The sequence below is a fragment of the Caloenas nicobarica genome, chromosome 17 (assembly GCF_036013445.1).
Source record: "Caloenas nicobarica isolate bCalNic1 chromosome 17, bCalNic1.hap1, whole genome shotgun sequence".
Classification (NCBI taxonomy): domain Eukaryota; kingdom Metazoa; phylum Chordata; class Aves; order Columbiformes; family Columbidae; genus Caloenas; species Caloenas nicobarica.
Genome location: NC_088261.1, coordinates 5,426,706 through 5,443,497, shown reverse-complemented (window position 1 = coordinate 5,443,497; position 16,792 = coordinate 5,426,706). Strand labels below are relative to the sequence as shown.

General features: G+C 48.5%; 1 protein-coding gene across 1 annotated transcript in view; it reads left to right on the top strand.

The window, feature by feature from the left end:
* Positions 1-16,792, top strand: part of LRRC75A (leucine rich repeat containing 75A) — a 67,879-nt gene that overhangs the window by 39,019 nt on the left and 12,068 nt on the right. The window contains exon 3 of the mRNA XM_065647111.1: positions 6,009-6,121. Coding sequence (XP_065503183.1) covers positions 6,009-6,121 — 113 coding nt within the window. The remainder of the gene's footprint in view (positions 1-6,008; positions 6,122-16,792) is intronic.

Below are 16,792 nucleotides of genomic sequence, written 5' to 3'. Positions count from 1 at the left end.
CCATGTCCCTAAGAACCTTGTCTAAATGCCTTTTAAACACCTCCAGGGATGCTCTTCCCATAGCCGCTGCTGTGCACTTCGGTTCACCGCATTTAAATCTCCCGCGGTTGCTCTGTAGTCGCTGCTGTGCTCATTGCTCGCAGCTGATTCAAATGATTTTACAAGGCCAGGATTTTAGTACCAAAGCGTAAGAGGTGGCAAATGAATAACGTGTTAATTTCCATCCCTATGTAATTCCCAAGTGCTTAGAAGCTCTGACTGCAGAACCCAGCAAGGAAGGGGGCAGAGCAACTGAGCAATGCCATGCAAAATGAAAGCTATCTTGATACAGAACATTAGAGTATAATTGAAAGCAGCTGCACTTTTAAATTGAATGCCCATCCTAGATCCAAAATGGAAATAGTAGCTCCATTTGCAATAGAGTAAAGCCTTAAACCTGTCCTGTGTAAGAGTGCGATGTCAGCTATCATTACAGACTTGGTCTTCTGCTGGCTTGTGAAGAAAGGTACCAGGGCCACTGAGCAAGTGCCAAGCTAAGTCGTAACCCAACGTTTCTAAGAAAGTCCAGTACTATAAAGCTTAACACTAACAGTAGCCACAAAAAGCTGTCTGAAAATGTTATGAATGGCTGATTGTTAAAAGTTGGAGACCCCAGGACAGTGTCCGTGAGATAGATGTGTAGCCAAAATAAGTACCTTAAAAAATGAAGTTAAATGAAATACAATTCAAAATTAAAGAAGAGATTGCAGCAAAACACACACTCCACTGTCGCAGCCAGGTCTGCTGACAAAAATGTCAGAAACCCATTCACTGAAAAAAAACCCACCTCTGTCCTCTAAAGCAAGGCAACAAGCTAGACATGGAAGACTGTGCCAATGAAGACAAGAAGTTTTGGGGGTTGGTTGTTTGTAGAGCTGGAGTGGTGTTGGTGCAGTCATTTTGAGAGCAGGTGTGAGTTATGGAGCTGTTTGGTTTGGTGGGAGTGGACGTGTGTCTAGATAAGGTTCTAACTCACCCGAGGATTCTAGAGCATGTTCTATATCAGGTTCTAGGTCACTTGAAAGTTCTAGATTTGGGTTCTAGCTCGCTTGAAAGTTCTAGATTGTATTCCAGAGTTGACATATGGTTTGGGCCCTGTCAGGCTCTGTTGGACACTGTCAAACCCTGTCGGGCTCTGTCAGGCCCTGTCGAACCCTGGCGGGCCCTGTAGGGCTGTGTCAGGCCTCGTTGGGCTCTGTTGGGCCCTGTCGGGCTCTGTAGAGCTCTGTGGAGCCTTTCAGGCTCTGTCAGACCCTGCCAAACCCTGTCAGGCCCTGTCAAGCCCGGTTGGGTTTGTTGGGCTCTGTCAGGCCCTGTCAGGCTCTGTCGGTGGATTTAAAGTCTTTTCTATCTCCTCAGCTCCTGGTCTTGCAGGAGGAAGACAATTTGTTGGAGCTCCCTTAGGGCTTCAAAAGGAAAAGTCTGGTGGTGGGTTGCTGGGGCTGGCTGCAGTGCAGATGTCTGCACTCAACAATAGGCGGCAATTGAGCCCCATGCTTTGAAAGCAAGGGTGGGGAGGGAAGGGGAAAAAAAAAAAAGAAAAGAAGAAAGGAAAGAGAAAACCAGAAAGCCATTAGATGACTTCAGCTCCGCGTGACTACATCAAAAGGGAAGGCATCGTAAATTCGGTTTCTATTAAACCCTGGGGCCCCAGCGTGGGGAGCAGGATGCTATTCTGGTGCCGGCGGCCAGGGAAAGTCCTTTTGGGATGCAGGTTGTGGGTGGGCAGAGCTTTTCACCACTGCTGCATTGACCTGGGTTGGATTCAGGACGTGGTTTTCACTTACTAATTGCCTGAGATGTGTCCCCCGTGTCTTCTCTTGCCACCTTCCTAGTAGGTATCTGGAGGTCCCTGCGGCCCATCAGCTTTGGCACGTGTTAGGGATCTCCTGGTGTTGTGAAATCTTTGCACACGGCAACATTTCATAGTGCTGAGATAACATTTCCTCTTCATTTTGTTGTCATCCTTCCCAAAGCCCAAAGTCTATCTGTGGATTACAGGTGATTTGCTCTCCTTTGCTTCATACTAATTTGTAATAACCCATCTGATGCATGTCAAAACCATTGAGGATGATCTGTCCTAGGGCTTCCTAGAGCATCTCTTGCTATTTTATGTCTTTGTTTTACTGTGTAATAACTCTGTTTACCATTGCAAGCATAGGTTTTTTCCTCTCAACTTTTTTTTTTGCTCAGTAGTCCAAACTATTATCCTGTTGTCCTCACTAATCACCCAAGACAAATAAAACAAAGAGGATGATTTGGAAGGAAACCTCTCATTCTCTGTATTTTCTGGGTATGAAATAGGTCATGTTTTAAGGGTCATCGTTCACTGAACTGTATGGAAAACAAACATCTTGGCTGAGGGGTCTCCATGCTAAATATTCCATTAGCAGGAAATGGTGCTCCCAGGATGAGTGCCGTTTCCCTGGCCTGTGACTGTAATGGTTTGTGCACAGACAGGGCTGTTCTGTGCACCAAAGCAGTGACTGCAAATCCTTCAGCATCCAGAAAGGAATGGTGCAAGTGTGAAAAGTTTTTAAAAAAAAACAGAAAAGGGGAAAAAAATTTAATTGAGTCAAAATTGTGGTTTTGGAGAGCAAATTTGGGACTTTTTGCGTGTTAAGGTTTGTAATACAGCACCTTTTTTTTCCCCTGCAGACTGATTGCAAGTGACAGAAACATAGGACTATGTAATAACGTGAGCAAAAACCTGCCACGTCCTCTGACCCGAGACAATGGCTAATTGTTCTAATTTAGGTCAATCCCCTGCTGTGCTGCAGTAGGAATTCTTTACCGGGGTTCTTTAATCATTAGCGTTGGCCTATTTTACACGATGTTTGGCCCTGGTGCAACCCCCCAGGGCTCTGCACACCACCAGGGATTCTACTGCTGAGGGAGGAGCAAGTGATTCATTTCTTAATGAAAACAAATTAATTTGCAATAACATCTTAATCACAAGGCTTTGCATCCTCCCCCGAGCTCTCCAAACGCTTGTTTTGGTGCAGCCCTGAAATTCGGTCTGTGAAATACAAATCTCACCTCCTCGCATCGCCCAGCAGCCCTTGCCACACGGTGATGCAAGGAGGGCAGGCAGTGACACCGTGGTTATTTATCCCCAGTGAAAACACGGTCCTGTTCGTCCCATGTTTGCTTTCCCATGGTGTCATCCCTCTGCTTCCAATTACCTCCCTCCCTCCGCTGGCAGAGCGGCGAGGAACGCGTCCAAGGATCGCTCATTTGTGGTTGAACGTGGTGTGCAGATGCTGGGTGATACCTCACCGACGGGATCGGTTGTGGGGTGCTGATGGAAGCTAAACAGTTTCTTTCCTATGCTGCAGGTGAGACCATCAGTTTGGATAAAACAGGTTCCTCTACAGGAACCAGGGCAGGTTTTGCAGGACACAACGGGGTTGAGCCTGGCTCCTGCCCTTTACCTGCTCTCGTTTATCCCTGGGGTTTAACTGATTCCCGTTCCAAGCGCTGCTGTTCCATCCCTTCATCCAGAGCTCTTCTTTCGGGGCTGGAGCCAGGGGCAGGAGCCTGGTGGTCCCCAGCATGTGCCTGGGACACCCCCTGCACCGTGGGGACAGACAGGGCTCGGCTCGTGCCTCTCCCCCTTGTTTTCCAGTTGAACGAGGTCCCGTTGGCGTGGGACTGGTTGCGGATCGCAGATGGGAAGTATGCCATGAATCCCTCTCCCAGCTGAAATCTGTTAAGGGATTAAAGTCTCATGAATCTCCAGCCTCCTCCCGGCAGCAAGCAGCCCTCTCCTTCTCCAGAGGGCTGGAGGCAGGCGAAGACGGAGGAGGAACAACCGGGAAAGGGGCCCTTTGCAGGGAAGAGCCTCCTCTCTCAGCTTTCCCCTCATCCCTCCTCCGTCCCACGCTCAGCATTGTGTCTGACGCCCAGGAACTGCACTGGGTCTCCGCCAGCTTGGAGGGGACATGGTCAAGTAGGAGCCAAGATGTTGCCCAAAATCTGCTTGTCTGAGTTGATGCTTGCACCACCTGGGCTTGCCCTTTGTGTGCTCCGAGAGTCTTGCTGAGAGCCAGGGTACTGTAAAAACGTGCTCTGTGAGGCATATCTTCTCCTCAAAGCTTTCCAGCTGAGCAGCCAAGATAAACTAAAAGGAGAAAGGGTGCTGTACAGCTTTCTTGCTCCTTGCAGAGAGGCTTTGCCCCCCATTTGAGTGCTTCTCAAAGCAGTTTTGCTGTGTGCATGGCACAGGTTTCTCTCCCTGTTGATGCAGGGGCTGCACAGGTGCGTGTAAAATCAAAGCACTGAGAGCTTTTGCAAACTCACAGATGTTTCCAGATGTGTAGCTGATGGATCTGCAGGGCTATATCTCAGCTGAGGGCTTGTCACCAGCATCTTACCAGCATTTGTCAGCTGGCTCGTGAGTGCGGTGCTTGGACAAAGAGCGTGTCCTAGATCTATGGAACAGGCTTTTTCCTGGCAGCATCGTCAGCTGGGAAAGCTGAACTCTGTGTGCTCTGTCCTGTCTCCCTAACCCTGAGACGCTCTGCAGTTTTCCTCCCAGAGGCTGGAAACCAGAGTAACAAATGCACGCTCCCGTGAGCGTATACCATGAATGCCTGATGCTGTAAGGGGCCAGGTTTTCCTATCACTGGCGATGCCTTTGCTAAAGATTCATCCCTATGTGTTATTTCAGGAATAATCACTGCTGCAGTTTGGTTCTGGTGGTAAGACAATATGCTTAGCGAAAATTGTTAGCTCTCGTTGTATATGTCTTGTGCTTGCTTATTGTCCCTTGTATGGAAAGGGAACATACTGTTTGCCAAAACCCAGTGCTGTGGGTTTGAGTTTCTGCAGGTCGAGGTAAGTCTGCCTTGCCACTCATGCACCCTCTGACCGCAAAAAAAAACCATAAAAACCCACACAAGTCTTGCACTGATATATCTACTCCAGCCATCTGATACGCCCTTTCTGTCCTGGTTTTGTTGTTGGTTTTTTTTGCTTGAGAAAAACCTGGTGTAATTGTTTCCCTGCACACCCAGAAGCAATTTGTCAAAATCCCTGTTGCTCCTTCGTTAATTCAATATTTATAATGTCTTTATAAGGCCGGTCCCGCTCTGTTGGCTTGGAGGTGAGGTGGGAGAATGCAGTGCATAAATTAGGCTGCATGAAACGCTCAACTCGCAGCTCTGCCGGGGCGCTCGGGCTCCGAAGGAGAATGTGAAGGCAGCAGTAATTAATTGGGTGTCCAGGCAGAGAAGATGCAGCATCTTCCCTGCCCAGCTCGTCACAGCACCCAGCGAAATCCCAAACAATCATTGTGAGTGAAAAGCAGCAGTGAGCCGAGCCCAGGCTGATTCCTTATTTAGGGCTTCCTATGCCCTTTCTGTGTCTTCTCTAAGGTGTTTCATGACGCAGCAATTTCATAAAACCAGGCATATGCCTCAAATTGTGACATCTTCATTTTTTTTTAAATCATTATTTAGGTCAGGTTAATCTCTGCTTATGACCTTTCAGAGAGCAAGCCAGGCAGAGCAAGATGGGTGGTTTACGTTATTGGATGCCATATCATACGTTAGTATATAAAGATCTTGAAATGAAACATGATCGAACAGTCCAATTACTGGCATTTGTACTTTGTTTTATTTTTAGAAACCAAAGTTTCTAGAACCAAATTCTTAGAAACTTTCAGAGTTAAAGTTTTCCAAGCCACTATCCTTTCACATGGAAATTTTCATCAGAATTGAGAAGACTCCACCAAAATCCCTGCTTTCTGTGAAGCTTTTTTTTTTTTTTAATTAAAAAACCCCAAACATATATTTTGAGAGTTTCTGATAAGCACTGTTCCAGAGATCTCCATCAGCTCACAAAGCGTCTTAGTGTTTGCTCTTTTGTAAAGCAGTTTGGATGGTAACGGATGGGTCGGAGCATCCCGCGGGTGTGATGGCAACACCGCAGACACCTCACCTGCTGTTCTTCCCTTGTCTCGGCAGGAGGGGGACTCTCTCGGGGCCATGGAGAAGCTTTGCCGGCAGCTCACCTACCACCTCAGCCCCCACTCGCAGTGGAGACGCCAGGGCATCATGAAGAGGAAACCGCAGTCCTGGTGAGTCGGCTTTCGAAAACTTCCATCACCCGCGGGGGTCACTGTCCCTTCGCTGGTCCTCATGTCCTTGGGGACACCTGCAGGCTTGGGGAGGAGGTTTTTCCATGATGCTTTTGGCCGTGGTGTGCAAATGTGGGTGCTGGTGGGAGCTGCCTGTTGCACACATGCAGCGGGCAGGAGGAACAAATCCAGAGCAATGAAAGAAAGTGCTTAAAACCATGAGCCAGGGAACTGGGAGGTCAAAACCTTCTCAGCTTGCAACAACCTTCAGAATCTGCAGTAGTCTTCAACCTCGCCGGTGTTTCCCTCATGCATGGTTGTGGTACCAGGTTGCTTCGTGTTCGCCCACAGGCATTTTTCTCCTTTGCCATCTCCCTTTCCCTGTTGTATCCCGATTGCAGAGGAGAGCAGCACGGTAATGCCCGGGGAGGGGGAACGGGCTGGAAAACCTGAACCATCCATCCTCCAAACATCCCCATGCTGGATATTGGAGAGCAGGAGACAAACCGCTCCAAGATATCCTCATTAGCTGGTAATTAACGTACAGGCATGTGTCACCATGCACCCTGTGGCTTGCAGTGTGTTTGTACAAAAGGAATTGTTTGATTAAAAATAGAGAGTATTATATTTATAAGAAATGACCCCTGCCCTCTCCTTGCCTGAGTCCTCAGCAAAGCATTCCAGCCGCTGACATCCTGGATCCGCGGAGCTGGAAGACCTGTCAATGAGGCTGATGGGAAGGGAAAAAGTTCCTTTTTCCATGCTGTTATGCATTACATATTTAATTCATTATTTTTGTTTAAGGAAATGAGAAATGCAAAAGAAGCCACAATCTGACAGAGTCGGGATTTGTATCCAGGTGCTGGCTCGTGGTCCTGAGAGAGTTTTGGTTCCTGTTGTAGTAGGTGCTATTTGTTGCCATAGCGGAGACTAATCCCATGGAAAAACGTAGTCTGAAAAGAGAAGAGGGGAGGAAAACAGACATGAGGAAAACAGGCACAATGGAATAAAGGACTGTGTGGCCAAATAGGATGAGGACCACACCTCCTGGAGATCTGGCTCAGCATCCCTTGCACCCTCTTGTCCCTTAGAGACCCAAACACGGAGGAACATCTCTGTTTCATTAGCAGTGGTAACTGCACTCTGTGTGTTGAGCATTTTTAAGGTGTATTGATGATTAAAATTTGGTCTTTCTCGTAAAATGGCAGAAATGGAGGCAGTATGGTGCAGCTGCATGCTGTGAGGCTGTACCCCAATGGCTGGGCTCAGCACGTGGAGCCAGATAATGACCTGGGAGCTCAGTTACCCTCATGGTTTTTTTTCTTAATTAGAATAGGAAATGCACACCTCTCATCATCTCATCAGGGTGTTGTTAAAGTTATGTTGATATGGCAATCGGGAGCTCTTTACAGCCCAAAAGACAAGAAATTATCGAAAATGAAAAAATTTAAAGCAGCACTTTGTTCCACTCTGTCTTTAATTACCAATCCCTGCCCTTAATTATCAGCTTGGAGTGGTTGTGTGAGCGCGTCAGCGTGCCAGAGATTAGCGAGGCTTTATCTTACGAGCCTGCCTTTCCTTGGAATAGCTGGGAAATAGCTGAGGTTTTTCACAGTTTTAGTAGCAGGGATGAGGTTTCGGTTGTAAACGAGCCCCGACCGCAGAGCAACGACCCCGGGGCTGCGCACACGTGGCACTGGCTGCCGCCTCTGCCCCAGCCAGGGTTCGTATGGTGGGATTTGCCTGGGTTTCTGGTTTAGATGCTCGTTTAGGAGGTGGCTGTGAGTTGAAGCCAACCTTTTGCTAAGGTCTAAATGCCTTAATATAGAGAATATATAGAGAAGAGAGAGAGTATCTGTCTTGCCTTCCTTGTACTTGAGGACCCACTGCTTTATTTGTGTGCCACCACACTTTGGGGTCAGAAAGTGATAATTTGGAGCCACTTCTGTGTTGTGACCTGCCTGGGGGATCCATCCATGGGAAGCATGTAACACCATGCTTTGGATGTGGAATCCTGGTCTCTCGTCTCCTGCACGACAATTCTTGACCCTGTAATGAGTGTTTCGGCTCTGTCCCTGGTTCCCTGCTGATAATTCGGGATCGCAGTACAATGGTGCGGGTTGGTGGAGCCGGTCATGGAGAACTCCTGGTCCAGAGCTGTGGAGTTACTCAAAAATACATTGTTATTTAGAAATCCTTATCTTTGTGATGCATTGTACTCCTGGGACCTGTCTGCTGGAGACACGCTCATTAGCGCACTGACTCATAACGAGCAGAAACACAGGCATTGTAATTTGCGCCGTGGCTTCATTAAGAGGCATCATTTCTCTGGGCTCATGGCTGTGCCTGTCTCATGATGTTCCACAGTCCCTTGTCCCCTGCAGCTGGGTTAGACTTGTTAGAAGGGTTTGGGAAGGAATTGGAGTTTAATTAATCACAACCATCAGGAGTGCATTGGTGGGAAATGGAGGCTGATATGCAATCGCATTGGCTGCGTTAGTGCAATGCTGGTTTCTCTCTTTAATTAAAAGATTTCCCCAGTTGTGGGGTCAAAGGGGTCTCAGACACTAGTGGGACGTTTCTTCTTGCTCAGGGCTAGCGAAGGGGTGGTGACCTCTTGATGTCGTTGTATTGCCACTTCCTTAGATGCCCACATTAAATTTTTAGTGGGATAGCATCCCTTCTTGGGGATGCCCACTGGCATTTCCAGCAGGTGTCAGAGGACGTAGCCACAAGCAGTGGGGTGGATCGGTCCCTCCTGGACCAGCCCGTCCTGGGACCCCCTGGTTCCTCTGCTGAGGTCTCACCGGTGTGGCGAGAGAGAGCCCAGCACATGGGCACAGCTCGAGTGAGCGCTGAGCAAAGCCAAATAGCTGTAATTGGTCTCCTCGGAAATGCGGTGAAATAATTGCAAGGGGAAAATCGCTTTTCTTTAGTCCGCAACTGCTGTATTTGTTACAGGTGATAATCAGAAGCTGAGCAGCCAGAGGAGGAGAAGTGGGACAGATGACAGAGAGGACAGGAGCTGATTTTTTTGGTCGGTCGTGCTATGGCCAGGCAGCTGCCGCATAGGCAGAGCGGGAGGCCGGCACTTTGTTTCTATCTCACCCCAGGCATCACACTCTGTGTGTGCACAGAAAGAGCCAAGTTGAGGGAGAAGCTCTCAGTGTTGGCTGTCCCATTCTGCCTGGCAGCGGAGCACCCAAACTTGTGCCAAATAACCTTATTTTTTTGGCATGTTATAAATCTGTCTGTCCCTCACTTGCTGTCTCCCTCTCCGTGCTTTTCTCTGAATCACATATATTTACATTAAACATCCAGGCTGAAAGTCGGCATTTTGCCTGGTAGGGTATCCAATAGCGGGAGGATGAAACCAGCCTGCTAAAGTAATTTGTACGTCTCTGGCTCTGCCTGGGGACATGATTACAATCCAGCGTTTAACTAGCAAGCGTTGAATTAGATCCTGGAATTGTCCCTGCTCCTCCTGCTGCCAAGCACTTGCCTTCAGCATCACAAAGACAAAACTTGGTAATCAAAGCTCCATGCACCCATAATTGCTTTGGAGCAGGGACTTGTGCGCTTTGCGGGGAGGGAGGAGGTGTCTCTCCAGGGAAACAACCTCGGTGGCTTTGCTGTGTCTCTCCCATCCCCGGAGAGTCACGGCCAGTGTGTTATCTTTATTTTCTGCCAGTGTAGCCTCCATGCACAAGGACCTGAATATTAGGGTACTCATCTTCTTCACCCTCTTAAAGTTTCAGGCTAATTTTCTATTTTGTTGTTTTCTTAACACACCCAAGGGACTGAACCATGCACCCATGGGGATGCTCCGCTCATGCATAACCTTGATGCGTCATTGCCAGTGTGAAGGGTGAGCCCCTAATTCCTCACCGAAGGGGGCTTGGCAACCTCACACACTTTGGCTTGTGGCTCACCACTTGGGAAGCATTGATTTTTCTCTGTCTTAAAGAGTTTTGCATCTCAAAAGCCATCATTTTTCTCTCCGGACAGGTTAGGAAAGTTGTATTGAACGGGTTGTAATTTTCTGAGATGGAAGATATATTTAATCATAAAAGTGTCCGACAATAGCTGTCATTTTCTGTCTGTGTGGACTGGTGTGAATAGGGTGAAGGCAGCAAAGAGGTATTTTTTTCTCTGTCGCCATACATTTCTGCAGGGAAATTGCAGCCTCAGTGGGAACCACACTGGAGGTTAAAAGCCCCTGCATAATAAGTACTTCTCCATGTAATATGTGCAAATTACAGGGCTGTGTGTGAGAAAGTACCACAGAATCTCCTGTGTGTTTTCTTTGATTTTCCCACCCTAAGCAGGATTGAAAATGCAGCGACCATTGGCTCTTGCTTTCTGCATCCCTGCAGCACCTGAGTAGGAACCGAGCGCAAGTTCAACCCTATGAGATGTTTTGCAGCAATTTCTGACAAAGCAACGAGTCAGGGAGGATATTTGGTGAATCTTTGGGTATCCTCCTTTATACCGTGGAGTCAGCCTGAAGTTCCCTTTGCTCTCTTAAGACCCTCTGATGTGAAGTCACCTTAGAAATCACCTTGGAAATACCCAGCTGAAAGTGCAAATGAATCGTTTGGGGCAGCTTTTGGCAAGTCAGGAGGCTCCATTGGGCTGTGGAAATTTTTAACCCATGGTTTGGATGTTCTCCATTGTGCTCAGCAGGAGGTATGGAGACCTGTTAAAACAGAAGAGAAGGGTGTTTTGATTTAGTGATGGACTCACAGAGGTTAAGCAGCCTTGTTTTGTTGGTAGGAATGACCTTTTAACATCCCACTCCTAATTTCATCCTGGGCACAAAACATTTCTGTCCTGGAGGAATGCCGGGTGCTGATTTTTCATACTTGCTTGCGGTGCCTGCCTGCATTTCTCTACAATGCCCTTGTGAAGCAAAAAAAAAGGGAGTTTTCACAGGAGGGAAACTCACTGCATGAATAATGTGCCCTTCCTTTTGAAAACAGAAAGAGAGTGAATGTTTGCGGATGTAAATCCTCCACTGCTGCCGGCAGCTCGTGGGCGAGCGATAGGAGAAGTTGTAGCTCCTGCAACAAATGGTCTCTTCAGAGCATCCAACACAAATCTGCTGTCGGCGGGAGGAGGCTGGAGCAAGAATTGTGCGGTCTCTGCTCTTCATTAAAATCCCATGGATGTGTGTGTGTATGTGCACAGCATGCTGGTAGCTGCTGCAGAAGAGCAGAGAATTTGTGAGCTGGAGACATTTGGGACCCGAGAGTGGGCGATCGCTTCTGTCTGTGTCAATGGGACTTTATTTTGCCCAATGGTACATGGCTGTCCCAGAGATCACAAGGGACAGAGCAGCAAAGTGCTTTGCAGCACATACAGCAAATGCTACAAAAAACAGACCAGGATATTGCCTGGTGCGGTGATTTCGGGATCATTTGGCTTTTGCAGTGGAAAGTGGGCAATTTCCAAACCTCTCTGTTCTTCCCTGAAAGACGTGAGACTTTGTGCATGTGTTTGGAATGGAGAAAAGCAAAACTCTGGTTCTTGGTGGTCCTTCAGGCTGCCTGGGGTTGGGAAATGAGGATGTCGGGCTTCATCAGCGGGATGCTTGGCCTTGGCTTACAGATGGGGTCCTGCATCTCTCAGGAGGATGTGGGTGAGGGACAGAGATGCTCCTGACCATGGTGGATCTTCTCTGACCTTTGCTGGGTCCTATCACAGTGACCGAGGTCTGCAGCCTTATCGCACCTGTAAGGTCACCGAGTCTATAAATCCTTGTGCTGACATCAATCTCCAGAGTTAAACACCTGCTGCAGTGGCTGCGATTTGCTGACGGCCCAAAAAGATGCATCACCCCCCAGGGTGGGACGGGACAGGCAGCCGGTGTTTGCCCTTGTCCTCGCCCAGGTGTGTTGGTGCAAAGCTCCAGCCACCTCTGGCTGCCCGTGTGGTGGCCGCGGCTGTGACACACAGCTCTGTTTGTCTCCGAGACGATTGCAGTCTGGACGCAGGCGGAAAGCGATTCATTTCCCAGGGCAGGCACTAAATACCAACTGCTGTCTGCCTGTGCGTGGCGGTTGTTAATAAGAGCTCTGCTGGGGCGGAGCGGAGATTTTCCCTGTGTGTATCCCGCAGTATTAGAAATATTGTGGTTATTTACTATGTTATCTCTGTTAATTGCCCTAAGAGCACAAGAGAAGCCATCTCCAAGCTTATCCTATTTTTGTGATTGTATCAAGAGGGCTGGAAATTAGAATTTAATCTCTGCATATTGCTGTGATTCAGCATTCAAATCCCAGCCTGGCCGAGGCAGAACAGACTTTCTTCTGGAAATATTAAATGACCACTGAAAGAGTCTGATGTCTGGCTGTCCCTCGTGCTAGCTGTTGGCCGTGCAGGAGGGAGTCCCCAGGCACCAGATCCTGCAGATCCGCTTGATGCAAAGGGGTGTCGTTGTGTGAGCACTGGGAACAGTGGGGGTTAACCATGGGGATGGAGTAATCCTCCCGTAATAGCAGGATGACTTAATGTGATGGGAAGACCCGGAGTGACACAGAAAAAGTCAGAAGGGAGCTAAGATTTTGGGAGGGAGAGTGGAAAACAAGGAGAGGATGAGCAAAACAAAAAAAATCCTCTCCCTTGGCTGCTGTCAAAGTTGGTCTGAGTGATTTTGCAGCTTGAGGCTGTGTCCGGTCTGTCCCAGGGCTGCCCTGCCACGAGCATCAGCCGGCTCATGGCGCATTCGGCAACCTGCTCATCTCAGTTTGTCTTCTTGCTTGGCCTTTCTTCTACGGCATTGGTCTCCGACTGATAAAGCACTTTGTTGAGCCTTATTAATGAATTGCACCGGTAATGAGACAAATAGCGGGATGAGCTGTGGTGTTAACCCCTGTATCAGATGGATCCTGTGGAGCAAATCCCAGGTACGCCCATGGGTAACGTCTGCATGGTGCGGTGCTGAGGATGCCTGGCACGCAGGTATTGCCTCCAGCAGCTCCTTTGAGAGATGCTCATCTTCGGTTTGGTCTGGTACACGCAGCACTCAGCCAACATACATAAAACCAGGGTATTTTCTATACTTTGGCAGAAAAGTTTGGAAACTTGCAACACCAAAGAGTGCATCGGGGAGGCTGTGATCGGCTGTTCGATACGGCTCTCAGCCACGCACAGCACAGCACATGAGCCGGTTTGCTGTGGTTCCAGGCACACCCCCTGCCAAAACAAAAAGGAAAAAAAAAGACCTTTTGAGGTACCAGGAGAGAATAAGGAGTTGGCAGAAATATTTGGAGGCCTCACAGCTACCTAATGACACTGAGGCTGCAGTTCCTTCCCACGTGCCGGCCGAGCTGCCGTGCCAGCCCCATCACACCTTGTTCGGTCGGAAGGAGTCAGCGTTAGCAAAGACCTACTTTGTGAGCTATTGGAGCTAAACTGTAAATAATGCATGCCTGGTGAAATGCCACCCAGGTGCATGCTACAGGGCAAGCTGTCGTGCTGGAAGGGGCTTAAGCTTTTCCATTGACTCACTTGGTAAAATGAGCCCTTACCCTCTTTGTTACCCTCCACAACTCTGCTGGGTTGCTCCAGGATTTAAAATAATTAATCCAAACCGTGGAGTACCTTTTTTTTTTTTTTCCCCCGCTGATGATGACCCTGACAAATTCTTGAATTGCCTTTGCTGTTTCCTCATTGAGCAAATGAACTGACAGCCAGAAGTACTAGGAAATACCCCAAAATAGAAAAAACCTCTGGCAGGAAGTCACAGGCATTACCTGTGCCTCCAAACCTCCATTTCAAGCCACCCTCCTGCTCCTCCTTCCTCTCCCCTCCTGCAACTGGACTAAGGAATAACCCAGCAGTTTTCCTCCCCTTGGAGGGAACATCCATCCTGCCGCCTTGCACTTATGTGCTTGTGGTCCCCTGAGTATGTTTTTTGGTCTCGTGCCTGATTAGAAAAGGCTTTTGACTGTGAAAAGTGTGGTTTTATGTTGGTTTTGTTGTTTTTTTTTTTTTTTTTAAATAATTGCTTCTCTACTTCCTCTGCTTCTGGAGGGAGTGGAAATTAGATTTAGTTTTGGCCCATGATGGCGATTATTTAAATCTATCCTCACAACTTGGGCTGCAGAGTGGGGAATCAACTAGTAGAAATTGTTATTAAATGAGAGAATCAGCTGGTGAAATAATTAATCCGCACACGCACACACTTCCCCCCCGCCTTGGAAGTCCTCCAAACACCCCAGGATTATTTGTCGTGTCTAAAACAGCCGCTGCCTTAGTCCCTTTTTAGCAGGCGAGGGGCAATTTGCTCCCTTGCCCTGGCCCCGGCTGCTGCTCCTGCCACCATGCAAGAAAAGCGTCACTCCCCGGAGCAGCGATGCCCGTCTAATTAACAGCCAGCCCCAGTGTGGCTGTCACTCTTGGCTATATTTCCCAATTAGAAGAATGAAGCTTTATGATGAAGCTTTGATAGACGCTTTTAAATTTTTTTTCAAGCCCTTTCACATCGCGCATCATTAGCGGTGGTAGGTGAAGGTGTTTAGTGAGCTCATCCATCACTTGGACTCGGGGCTCCCACTCGCTATCGGGGTAAGTTTCCACCTCCCGCGCCTGCTGCTGCTCTCTTTAAATGAAAATAATGCTTTAAAATAGCGGTGTGAAGGAGGACAGTGATAAGAGCGCTGAGGTGCCACTGCTCCTTGCTACCGTGGGGAGGCAAAGGGCTGGACCGAGGTTTTCAGTATGACGGTTTTGGCTGGTGGCAACTGGGCAGCGAGTGTTTCAAGGAGGCACCGAGGTGTATTTGGGCTGGATCTGGGTTGTTTCTTTTCCCTTGTGCATCGCTGCGGGGCTGGAAGGAGTGGGAGAGCTCAGACGGGAGGGTCAGACCGGAGAAGGCTGCGAGCCGTGCAGGAGGAGCTGTGAGCCGCAGGGTGCAGGTCGCGGCGATGAACCATGAGAGCGCGCTGGCCGCCAGCGCGGCCGGAGCTTTTGTGGCACTGCCTCCTGCATCTCGAGCCCAGCTTCTCGCAGTCCTGGTTTGCCAGTTGCTCACAACCAGGCCTTTCCATCCATCCCCTGGGAGCCTCAGCCCAGGGGTGACTCAGACACAGACACGACTGGTCCCCTTCCAGTTTGATGCTTCATCATTAGAGGTGGCATTGTCCCTTGGGTGATGGGCTGGGGAAAAAATGGTGAAAAGCCGAGCAACCTGACAGTGCTCAGGAAAGTACAGAAGGGTCTTTTGCATCTCAAAAGGGGCTGGTTGGCACCTCCAAGAAAAGAGAGTGCAGGCCCTGCCCATGTTCAATTCTCAGCTCGGGCTTTTGCAGATCTTGCCAACACATGGCAGCCTGTGTTTTGACACACGTCGGTCCCTGAGGAATGGGGTATTCAGCCCAAGATTGATTTCTTTTGTCTAGAAACATGTAGCCTGGGGTGGCAATATGTTCTTCCAGGTGTTTCACCCTCCCCTTGTCCAGGGTTAGCACCAAACTGGGGTGCCAGGGTGTTTTTTGGGAAGAAGCCATCCTCGTGTGCCAGCCTCCCTGCGTGCTCAGCGTCTCGTGAAGGTCACTTCTCACCTTGCAGCCGGGGATGAGGATTATTCTGCCGCAGCATCTTGGCTAGAAGAAACGCCCATCTGTAGTGAGTCCTCTCCTGTCTACCTCATTTCCATCAGCTGTTGGGTCATGCTGGCCACTGAGGGCTAAAATGTGGCTCATCCCAAAGACAGTGAGCTAGAGACTTGGAAAAAAAAAATATATGCGTGTGTGTATTCACATAATATGGACAAATTACTGACCTTGGGAAGATTTGTTGTTGGGTTGATCTTTCCAGCATCATTCGTTCTCTAGTAGCCAGCTCAGAGCACAGAGACACGAAACCTCATCACTGATGGGGACAGAAAACAGAAAAAAGGGTAAAATGTTTGCGTTTGGAAAGCTGAATGGGTGAGGGTGATTGGTTTGTGGTTTTATTGATACAGCTGATAACAGGGCCTGTCTTTTTGTCAGAAAAGCAAGTAGGTTACACAGCCAGTCAGGGACAATTCAGGGAAGGTTTTTGTGGTTTTCCTGCTTGTCCGGCAGAATTTGCAGTGCCGTAGGGACTCAGGGAGCTGGGCAGCACTGTTTTGCTGTAAAGAGCAGCATATCAAATGTCTTTTCTGTTATACCCAGCTGAAAAGGCAGTCTTGGCAGCCAGCTTCGCCTGCGATATTAGCTCAGTTTTCATCTTTTTGGGGGGAGATGAATGCTGAAATCCTCAGCTTCAGCACGGAAATAACCTGCCAAAAGCAATGAAGTGCTGGGGGGAAAAGGAGGTTTTCTTTGGGTGGTTAAAGATACTCGTCATTGCCTTTTTTCCTTTGTCTGGTTTTGCAGCCCCAGAAACGGTAGCTGCTTTCTGCTGACCCCAGACTCATGGAAAGGGTCTGTTAAAATGAAATAACTTCGTGAGGCGGTAGCAAAGCTGTGTGAGAAACTGTGCCCAGCAGGAAAAGGAACCTATAGGTTGCAAAAAAAGCAGGTTCAGCTCCCTGCTCCAGTGAGCAACTTTTTGTTGTACATACAAATGGAGGACAGAGGTACTATTAAATCTTCTCATTGGAACAGAATATGTTAAAGTTACAGAAAACATCCCTTTTTCTTTTGAAGACACGAGCAGGGAATTGGTAGTGGATAAGGT